This window comes from Mesocricetus auratus, unplaced genomic scaffold, assembly GCF_017639785.1.
Source record: "Mesocricetus auratus isolate SY011 unplaced genomic scaffold, BCM_Maur_2.0 Super-Scaffold_100010, whole genome shotgun sequence".
Lineage (NCBI taxonomy): Eukaryota > Metazoa > Chordata > Mammalia > Rodentia > Cricetidae > Mesocricetus > Mesocricetus auratus.
In genome coordinates, this window is record NW_024429194.1 from 73075675 (window position 1) to 73087157 (window position 11483).

Consider the following 11483-nt stretch of genomic DNA (forward strand, 5'->3'; position numbering starts at 1 on the left):
ATCAAGATGAATAATATCACAGTTCATTATGAATTTCAACTGGTTCTCCACCAATGGGTCAATTTTGCTGTTTATCTTAATAGAGTTTAACTAAGATTAGCTTGACACATGTTAGTAATGGAATTGGATGGATTTCTTGGTGAATTTGTAATCAAGAATAGTTTTTGTAAAAGTAAAATTACCTTTTTCCAGTAAGAAAATGAATGAGATGTTATACATTTGACTTTATTCTAATATTGGTGCTATGGATGGAACCCCTGACCTGGAGCACACAAGCCAAACACTGTACCATGTAGTCACACTTTCAGCCCTAAATAAATGAGTGTTTTTAAAAATAAGTATTATAAGAGACTAGAGAGTTGCCTCAGAGGTTAATAGCCCTGGCTGTTCTTTCAAAGGTCCTGATTTAATTCCTAGCAACCACATGGTGTCTTACAACCATCTATATTGAGGTATGGAGCCCTCTTCTAGTATGCAGGCATATATACAGGCAGACCACTGTATATATAATAAATAAATCTTAAAAACTAGTATCAAAACACAATAAAGAAAACCTCCTTTGTTTAAAGGCACATTTTTATTCTACTTGCACGTGTGTGTGTGTGTGAATGTGTGTGTGTGTGTGTGTGTGTGAATGTATGCCACATGTGTGTGTGGGGTGTCACAGACCTTACTGGTATCAGACCTTCCTGGATCTGGGTCATAATCAATTGTGAGCCACCTGATACGCGTGCTGGGAAGAGAACTCAGGCCCTCTGCAAGAGCAGTATGCATCTTAATTGCTGAGCCCTCTTCTCTAACTCTGCTACTTTTTTTTTATTGCAACATTAACAAGACTTATGTAACATTACCAAATGTCTAAATAATTCAAGTTCTCACTATTGATTTCTGTCACTGGGTTATGAGTATGTTTGAGCAAAGGTATTCAGTGAGACACTATTTGCTTTAATAGTGTCAAATATAGACTTTCGTTGTATTAAAATGATTATGAAATGATATAGAAGATAAGAATTTTTTTGTTCTTGTTTAAATGAATTTGCCCTTGGAAAAATATATTGCAGGGCCCTTCACAGGAGTGATAATAGAAATCTTCTGACTACAGTCACTGCAATGTATAAATATTTGCTGAAAGGTAACCTGAAGCAAACTGAACAGCTAGCAGAAGGATGTCTGCCCTTTTTTGGCTACAGGGTTAGAAGCAATATTGATCTGCAGACCTATTTAAACAGCCTCCACCCAAAGGCAATGCCCCACACTTCAACTGTCAAGTAAGCTTTCTGCTAGACACCATGATTTTCTTTCTATTCTTATTTTAGCTCAATGCACTCAAAACTCAGCTTTGTTAGCATACACACAATGAATACAAATCTAAAATGTATCCGAAGTCTAATAAAGAAAAGTGGAATCTACCCATCCAGAAAGGCAAGGCTCCTGATTCCAAAAAACAGAATATACAGATTTATTTTCAAAATACAGTGGAGTCCAATAAACCTTCTTCATATCTTCATATTGATGCCTTTACAAATACTTGGGAAATTAATTAACCAATAAAAATAACCTAATCACTTTTGGTAACAGCAAATAGTACTATCTCCAGCTGTGAAGGAACATCGAAGAGAGAGAGAGAGAGAGAAGAAATTCCAGCCCTATCATCACAGCCCAGTTCTCAGCATAGGTTCCAAACTCAACAACACAGCTGCATGTGCAAAAGCTTCCCACAGCTCCTCCGTGCAGAGGGAAGACCATTCCTTCATTTGTCTCACTTTTAAAAAACAGAATATGCCCAAAGATGACAAAGACACCTTATAGGTAATCCCAGTGTTCTCTTGTACATACTGATCACAATCTTTAAAAAGCATTATTTTCTTATCAAAACAGATTCATCACCTTTTTGAAAGGTTATAAAAATGAATTTCATGAAAGTCAGAGAAGTCCCTTTGGTTTCTGTGGAGGGAATGTATTAAAATACAGACGTTCATTAATATACCTGGAAACATAAGGTATGTTGCACTAACTGATAAAGAATCATCGTAGAGTTTTACATTTTTAGGAAGAAATAAAACAACGAAGTCTCTACTGCAGTTAGATGTATACTGTGATAAGATATGGAGGTGAGGAATGAGTATGCCACCTTACAAAGTTTTAATCACAGAACATGCCCATTTTTTTTCCCCGCCTTACCTCAATGATTTTGTCATGAACTTCCAGACCATCTGCTCTGTCTGCAGGTCCATTTTCTAAAATTTTTGAAACATAAATTCCTTCAGTTGCTGATTGCTTCTGGTAATCCTATAGGAAAAATGTTAGCAGAAAGAAACATATTAAGCAAACTTTAAATTTTGTAATGGATGGGTTTTTCCCCCTATTTGTAACAGTAGCAATTCTGCTCAAACATGCAACTCTCTTAGCTGAGAATTTGGCACAGAATTAACTCACTTAATGCCAACTAGTCATTAATCAAGTTGACAGCTATAATGAACAAGTCCAGCATCTCTGACAAGATCATCTATTTACATTTTTAATTCACATAAAAAGCTTTAGAGAAGGGCACATACAAGGTGAGCTCAGAAGTGTTACTGTAAAAACCTCTTAGCTATAAAGAGATACAGGAGATTTTAAAAAAGACAGAAGTATAGAAGAAGAAAGAAAATTTATCCTCTAGTATGTAACAACTTAGCTATAGTCATAACCCTAAAGATCTATTTTAGCTTCCAGTGTGAAAAATTTGGAATCACAGCTCTGACCACCTAGGAGACAAAGTAATTTTAAATCTAAAATCTCAAAATATCAACTCTACATGGCCAAGAGGCCCATTCAAATCTAATCATTACATGATTCCACAGCGAATGAGTTTCACAGGGAATGAGTAAATCTCAAAAAGCAGCCTTTGACACTACATAGCATTTTAGCCAATCACAAGAAAGCAATGGTCCTGGAAGACCTACTTAGGAACAGCAAGTATAAGCAGACTAGATGCCACTTAGTTGCCTACGCAGGTACCGCACCATAGGTTCAAGAGATCTGCCCATGGCGCTACGCAAGAAAGATGGACGAACTGTAAAACACGCTCTTCACTTTATGACTGTGCCTTAGAGAAACAAGTCTGTCAACTGTGGAGTGCTCTGCTGTTTTCCAGCTCTCCCATAAAGAAATTCTGAGTATCGACTAGAAGGTCTACATTAAGAATCTGGTATTTGGGGACAAGCATCCTTTTAAGGATGACATCACTTGTTTGTTAGACCCATAGTCCATTTCACATACAGAATGCAGTATTAATAAAGGAGTCACCTGATTTGGCCTGCCTCCTATTATGTTGAATCCCAAAGTATCATCTTCTCTTTCTAACACAACAGTGAATGACTTCTGTTCTCCACCCTAAGTGAAAAAGAGATGTGTATAAGTTAAAGAAAAACAACTAACTGCTACAGTGACACTTTACCTTAAATAGAAAGCATTTTAAGGATGGTTGAGTCTGGCAAAATTTCTCCCAGAACACAGTTGAAAGCATGTATTTGAAGGAAACTGCTGTGTCTGTGAGAAGGATTTTCCCAATGACTACATGGGTTTGCATTTCACGCAGGCAGCATCCCATTTGATTTCACCTAAACCGCAAACAGATTAGCAACACCACCAGCCAGTGCTCTTTATTTTTATCTTTGTATGACAAAAAAAGTAAAATAAACTGTCAGTAGATCTTAGATACACATTTACATAAAATTTCCCTGTAGAAATGCCGAGCTATTTATAAAGTCCCCTCAGCAGAAAAATTCAGGCTGCCCCTGTAATGCAGGGTCTACTGGGAGGCAGCCGTGTTGATTTTCAATACTATCCCTGTTGGGTTTGTCATCATTCCCTCAGAATGAAAATAAGAGGAGTTTTGCTAGGTAGAGTATTTCTTTCTGGATGATCCAATAAGGTTTAAACAAATATAAATTACATCAGTCACCTGTGTGTTAGCAAAGACCCATTTAAACAGTGTACAAGATAAGCTGTAGGTACCACTACAAACATTACATCTGACACTGAGGGATGAAACCTCAGTACATTCCCACAGCCACCTCAGCATTCACCCCCCACCCCCCACCTCCACCTCCCCGCCAGGAGCTTTCACAGAGAACACAGCAGCCCTTACAGGCAAGTAGAAAACAATTTTGAAAAACACCACCCACTGGTAGCATTTGAAAATGAGCCCAAAAAGTACTGCATGAAACAGTGTTTCTCAACCTGTGGGTCAGGGTCGAGTATCTGCATAACAGATATTTACATTATGATTCATCATAGTAGCCAAATTGCAGTTATGAGGTAGCAACGAAATAGTTTTATGGTGGGGGGTTCACCACAACACGAGGAAATGTATTAAATGACTGCAGCATTAGGAAGGTTGAGATCCGCTGGCAGAGAACCACAACTTGACGGATGCTGTACATTTTTATCTCATAATTCTAACCCTTGTTCCTTTCCATCAACGTTGAAACCTGAACTGGCGGTGCAAATCGAATTTGTGTGCTTTTTCTCTAGGTCATTTCATCTGAAGATTATCCTATATACAAGCAGACTAGGGAACTCATACAGCATCCAGACTTTTTTTTTTCTCTCCATTAACTAACTGCTCATGGCGCTGTTATACAAGGGCAGTCTCTCACCAGCATAATTTGTGTGTTAGGCATAGTGCTCTTACATGTTCCCTCATCAAAGCATCTTATCTCTCTTTGACTGTGTTTTTCAGGCTAGGGGCAGAAAGGTTAAACACTAGGGCCAGAGCTGGAGTCAGAACGAAGCTGCCTCTGTTGTTCCTCCCCCAAGGAGGGCAGAAAAACCAAAACAGCACCTTGAGAGAGGGTACAGATTAAATCCTTGCTTGCTAAGCCAGCGACCAGCCAAATCAAACACCTGTGCGAATCACTGAAGACAAGTTACAGCTGATGGACACCCAGGCTGCTACAGCAGGTTGCTCAAGACCAACAGCTTCCATGAAGTAGGGAAGACAGTTGCCTGGCTGACGCTCATGGGGTCAGTGGGACCTCAAGGAGATGTTCTTGTCCTAGGCAGGTTCCCCAGGTCATACATGCACACTCACCACCAATAAGGACATGTGAAGTCGGTAGGGAGGGACCATCAGGAAAAGTCAGGGATGTAAAAAACAAATTCACCCTGGTTCCCTGCCACCACCCTGAAGTCCCCGAACTGAGAAAAGGGTAGCTAAATATACGACAGGCATACTTTGGCAGAGAAAATAAGCCATTCACAGCTAATTGGTTTATTGATGGGATTTTCTCCAGGTACAAGTCAAAGGATACAAAAGATGGGCAGCGAAGGTGGGCAAGAGAGTGGAAGACAGGAGAAGACAGGAAGCAAGAGTGTGGATGGGAGAAGACTTTTCTCAATTCCTCCTTCCTCCAGGAGAGAGCTAATTTCGACTCCCTTGGCCTTAAGCAATGTTTCTGGGGCAGAGGTACAGAGGAAGCTAGCACAGCAAAATGGGGGGGGGGTTGATGTCTCTTGCGTCTCTGGGAAAAGGGACAGCACTTCCAGAAGGAATCTTCAACGGTCAGAAAGATTCCCCTTTCCCCACCACAATCATGTTTGAGAGCCCACTCTCTCTGTGTGTCTCTCTGCGCTTACCCGGCCGCGGCCTCCTGGGTCCCCGACGAAGTTGCGTGTGTGCGCCATGTACCGGGCCAACTTCTCCTGGTACCTGCGCTGCAGCAAGCCGAGCCGCGTTCGCAGCGACTTCCCCAACCGCCTGCAGGGGGCTATCCGAAGCCGATCCAGGGACCCTAGTGCCCTCTCACGCGTGTCCCCACTTGGCTGGGTCGTGGTCGCCTGGTGCCTTTCCTTCCCGCCGCCTCCGCAGCAGTTTCCTGAGCAGTGGCGGCCACAGCCGCGGGCAGGGCCGAAGGCGCAGCTCTGGACGTGCGCCTCCAGCTCCCGCAGCCGCACGATGTGGCCGCAGCCCCGTGCACGGTAGTCACACCGCACTCGTAGCTGCTGGACCAGGCTGCGCAGCGGCAGCACCCGGTACAGCTCGCCAGGAGCCAGCGGCTGGCACTGCAGTGGGCACCGGCGCCTCCGCGCCGCCCAGGGCAGCAGGCAGCTGGCGCAGAAGACGTGGCCGCAAGGCGTGCACGCGGGCTCCTCCAGCACCTGGCCGCACAGCTGGCAACGGAAAGCCGGGTCCACCGCTTCAGCGAAGCGCTCCAAAGCGAAGCCCATGAGAGAGGCCCCGGGGGAGGAGAGCCAAAAGGGGTGTCCGTTTCTTCTGAGCACCCCCAGGCAGCGCCAGGGGCAGAGGTCTCACAGCCGCTGAACTCTTTGAAGGGAGGTGTGTGGGATCTCAGACGAAGTTTGGGTTGATGTTTCCAAGCTTTGGCTAGGTCCTCTGACTTCTCTCTATTGACACTAATACAAGCCACCTGGGTGAATCCTTTCCCCATTCCCACCCCACCCACTTCTTCATGGTTTTGCAATGCTAGGTCTTTCAAGTCTATCCCTGCGAATGGGGCTCATTTACAGTGGTCTTTGGGTCAGCTTCATTGTTCTCCTGAGCCAAGAACTTCGAGTATTCTGGGGTGCTCCGCCTGGACAGAGCTGGTGCTGGCCACAGCATGATACTGAGAACTTTCAAACTGGAGGTCAGCATCTTTGTGTTAAGCAGATCCTCAATAAAACCATGTTTGGAATACATGTGCTGTTTTTTTTTTTTCTTCAAAAGACCTAAGTAAAAAAATCACCACCTAAGAACGGTGATTCGAAATTAGCTTCATGTTTCAAAAAGGTAATTTAGGACCTCCACGGAGCCAGGGCTTTCAAATCAAGATACAGCAGTCACGTGAAAGTAGAGAAGGGTACTTTGAACACGCAGCAAAGGGTGGGGAAAGGCCAGGTGTTTTTATCAGGACACCTTACTCTTGGTGGGGGAGAAGACAGTGAACAGCCACACAGGATTCTTGCCAATTAAAGTGATTACAGTTCATCTCCACAGCTTCCCTCCAACTTCAGCTGTCACACTATTTCTACTTCCAGATGCATATTAGTACTGGGAACAGGGTGGATGGCCTTTTGAGCACCTGGAAGCAAAATAATAGCAGGATAACATTAAAAAAAAAAGCCCACCTTAGTGATGCCTCTCTCAACTCAACCAGAACAGAGTCAATCCAAATTGCTCACTTCTATTCCACTACCGGACTTTCCTGAAAGCAAACAGTAGAATTTTCTCCAGGCCCCCGACCATGTTTTTATCACTGTCTTCTGAAACCTAGGCATGCAAAGAGCCCTTCACACCGGGTATATGTACATCACTTACCATCATTACCCAGAAACCAAGGTTGGTGCTTGGAATAGGGGTTCTTAAAGAAATCACCACCCACTACAAGTTGGATGCTGCTCCTGGAAGGATGTGAAGAGCATCAATGAAAAAGGCTCTAGACTTCAGGGTAAGAACAGCATAGCTTCTAGGGAGAACCTGCTGAGCCTTCAATAGCGAGTGAAATCCGCGAGTGGTGTTCCAGATATCTGAAATAATTTTTCTCTTTTTTTTTGTCAAAGTAAGGTGCTATATTGTATTTTCTATACAGATATACGATCATGTTTATTTGCTGCTGTGATCCAGTGTTCCCCTCCATGTCTGTCTTATCCTTCTATAAGGAGGCAAACAATAAATTCCTGAAATAATTTGGAATATTATTTACAAGAACATATTTTTTGTGAAATTCATAAACAAAAATGATACTATAAAAGTTATTCAAATAGTTCTGAGTAGGAGAAAACTGTTTTATCTTTTTTAGCATATAATATCCTGGTCTTGTAGATATGACTATAGATGCCTTGACATTTATATGTTTTACAGTAAACACAATAGGGCCAAGAACATTTTAAAAGACAAGGCATGAAGAGATTGGAAACTAAAATGGTCTCATTGGAATATTCAGAAACAGAGACTTGCAATTATTAAAAGCAAGCAAGTAAGCAAGCAAGCAAACAAGAAAAAGAGCAAGCAATGATTATTTGATGTCCTTGGAAGAGTCAATGGTGGGAAGGAGAGCTGTGACAAGCTGATTCCTGGATGTGGCATATCTATCATACTCATGAAGTCACAGCAGCTATGACTACTAGTACAAGACCTCCTGCATAAGATCAACCCATCCAGAATTCTGGGATAGATAACAGAGGAAGCTCTTCATGCTCCACCCCTTACCCAAGGACCACTGGCAATTGATAGTGGCTGGGGATCTTTATCTTTAATGATGTTCCCACTGGGAGATAATCTTTGCTCTAGGAGATTGCCCCACACCCACGGGCATAACAAGCAACAGTTGGACTTAGTGGATTGTACGAAAAAAGACAATGGAGAAAAAGAAGAAAGAAAGAAAATGAAGACATGAAATTAAGATGGCATTTTCTCAAAAAAGGTTCCCTCCTTTCAGATAACTCTCGCTTGTGTTGACATTAGACAGCACATAAAATGAATTTTAAAATCTAGTTGGTTTAGCAAAACATCTTACATTTATTGCTGGTATTGGATTTACCATGCACATATATTCTTCTCTTGACTGTTTTATGTCATAACCAAAGATCGAATTTGTTCTTTGAAATATAAATGAATATGTTCACAAAGCTTGTGATGATAAGAAGGTCACCTCGACCCAGAGAACTTCAAATTTTCAAGAAAGTAGCAATGCCCTGAAGCAGAGGCAGCTGACAGTTCATTTTTGAACCATTTTATAAGAGATACATTTTGGATACATGCTTTACTCTTAGAAAAAATTAGAACCAGTCAAAGCCAGAAAATGCAGAGCATTCTCAACTCTTACATTCTCTGCCTGATGGCTTGCAACCCATTAGCAATTCTTTGCTATTATCTTGCTTTTCTGCTCTTTGGCAAAATGAAGACACAGAAATTATGACAGTGCAGTGCAGAATGCTACTGTTTAGGGAAATGAAGTGATCTGAACAAATATATCCTAATCCCCCAAAGAATAAAGGATTTGCAGGACTGGAAAAATTGCTCAGTGGCTGAGGGTACTAGCTGTTTTCCCAGAGGACCAGGGTTCAAATCCCAGCACCCATATGGCAGCTAACAACTGTTTGTAGCTCCAAAATCTGACACTGTCATGCAGATATACATGCAGACAAAACACCAATGTACATAAAATAAAAGGAAATAATTTTGGGAGCTAGAGAGATGGTTCAGAGCTTAAGAACACTGGTTACTCTTCTAGAGGTCCCCAGTTCAATTCCCAGCAACCATATGGTAGCTCACAACCATCTGTAACTAGACCTGGTGCCCTCTTCAAGCATGCAGGAAGAATACAATAAATATTAGAAAAAAGATTTGCAGCAATTGTTTAGGCTCTATGAGAATTAATAATCAAAGAAAGCCAAGTGAGTAATTTGGAGGAAATGGGGAGTAATTAAATTTGAAAGTGTGGCAGCTGCTTTGGGAGGTTCACCCAGTTTAGCTCCTTCAAACTCTCATAGCCCTCCCTTCTAGCCCATCCTCATTCCTTTATGTCAGCCATTGATAGCTATAAACACCCCACCCCCTATCTGGCAACCCCAGTTGACAACAGTGGGCTGAGACTCAGGTGGTTGATTCTCACAATTGGTCCTGTCCACCATTACGTTCTCTCCAGTCTTATCTTCAGTTCTGGAGCAGCCTGTTTGCAGGAGCCCTGCCTTTCACTATACATCTATTACCCTAGAAACTCCAACTCCTACTTGGGACCCAACTTAACTCTTTTTTTGTAGAACCTCTCAGCATTCCCTCTTAGCCCATTCCCTCTGTGTCAGCCAGACAGGGCAGCAGAAACCAAGGACCAGAACAATAAACCAACAAAGGCAAGAACAGATATCAACACCTAGAATTGTCTCAGTCATCTCACTCCTGAAGCTTAACCACCAGAGCAAAAATACAATCTTGAATGTTCAAGACACAGTATGTCTCCTCCAGAACCCAGTGACCCTACTACAATAGGCCCTGAAAATGCAATAGAGCTCATTGGCTGTGTGTAGAAGAATGCAAATAGACACATACTTATCACCTTGCATAAAACTCAACATAAGGCAAGATGCCCTGAATCTGATATAAGAGATAGTGGGAATAGTCTTGAACTCATTGACACAGGAAAAGAATTATGAACAGAATAACAACAGGATTATGAACAAAAATTATTAAGTACAATTTATGACACTGAAATGTCTTTGCACGGCAAAGGGGGCCATCATTCAGGCAGGCTACACAGTGGGAAAAGATCTTTACCAATTATACAATCGATAGAGGGCTACTAATATGTAAAACACATAAAGATCTCAATAAAACTGGACATCATAAAAACAAATAATCTGATCAGATCAAACAGACAGTTCTCAAATGGTGAAACACAAATGGCTAAGAAACACTTAAAGAGATGTTCAACATCCTTAGTCATCAGAGAAATGCAAATTTGCAAATCGAAACCACCTTGAGATTTCATCTCACATGAGTCAGAATGGCCAAGAGCAATAAAGCAAGTGGTAGCTTATGCTCATAGGGATGTTGGGAAAGGAGTACATTTATTCATTGCTAGTGGAGAGCAAACTTGTACAGCCACTATGTAAATCAGTGTGGTGATTCCTAAAGGAAGCTGGGAATAGAACTACCTCAATACCAAGCTATACCATGCTTGGGCATATATTCAAAGGACTCTACATACTACTGCAGAGATACTTGCTCAACTATGTTCATTGCTTCTCTAATCATAGTATCCATAAATTGGACAGCCTAGATGTCTATCATCTGATGAATGGGTAATAAAAATGTTATACATGTTAATTAAACTATATGGATTGAGCTGGAAAAAAATCTTCCTGAGTAAGGTAACCCAGACCCAAAAGGACAAATACCCTATATTTCCTATTGTCTGTAGAGGTTAGTTTTTAAGCCTTTGATAGGTGTGCTACAATCTGCATATCTATAGAGGTTAGATATTGAATAAGGGAGTAGGGAGGAGGGGAGGATATCCTAAGTAAGGGAAACTAGAATATACATTTATGGGGAGACAAGAAGGGAGAATGGTATGGGGGATTAAATGGAGAGTCAAAAGAAGGGATAAAGGAGAAAAAATTGGGAAGGACAACTAATACTAATGGTCTTTGAGGAGTCATGTAGAAGCTTCCTAAATTATGCACGTATCTGAAAGAAATATGTAGAGTTGACAAATAACCAGGAAGACAATGACTCAATTCAGCACACTTTGCCACCAAGTCAAATATCTTGTACCAAGGACAGGTTACATCCAGTTGAGTTGTTAAGCCAAAGGAGCCAATGGTAATCCCATAAACACTTCAGATTATTGCCAAGTCTACTGGTTGCTTGCCACAGAGTGATGTTAAGGCTCTATTACTGAAGGCATTTACATATTTCACTGAACCCAGAGAAGTCGAGTTGGTGCCTATCTAGAGGCTTCACCCCAACTATCTAGTGTTCATGTTACTGGAATGTACTT

General features: G+C 41.7%; 1 protein-coding gene across 1 annotated transcript in view; it reads right to left on the bottom strand.

The window, feature by feature from the left end:
* Nucleotides 1-6334, bottom strand: part of Pdzrn4 (PDZ domain containing ring finger 4) — a 344244-nt gene extending 337910 nt beyond the window's left edge. Inside the window, exons 1-3 of the mRNA XM_005067131.4 lie at nucleotides 5623-6334; nucleotides 3289-3375; nucleotides 2182-2289 (exon numbers count right to left, since the gene is read on the bottom strand). Of these exons, the coding sequence (XP_005067188.1) occupies nucleotides 2182-2289; nucleotides 3289-3375; nucleotides 5623-6213 (786 nt within the window). The 5' untranslated portion in view covers nucleotides 6214-6334. The remainder of the gene's footprint in view (nucleotides 1-2181; nucleotides 2290-3288; nucleotides 3376-5622) is intronic.
* Between the last annotated feature and the right edge of the window lie 5149 nt (nucleotides 6335-11483).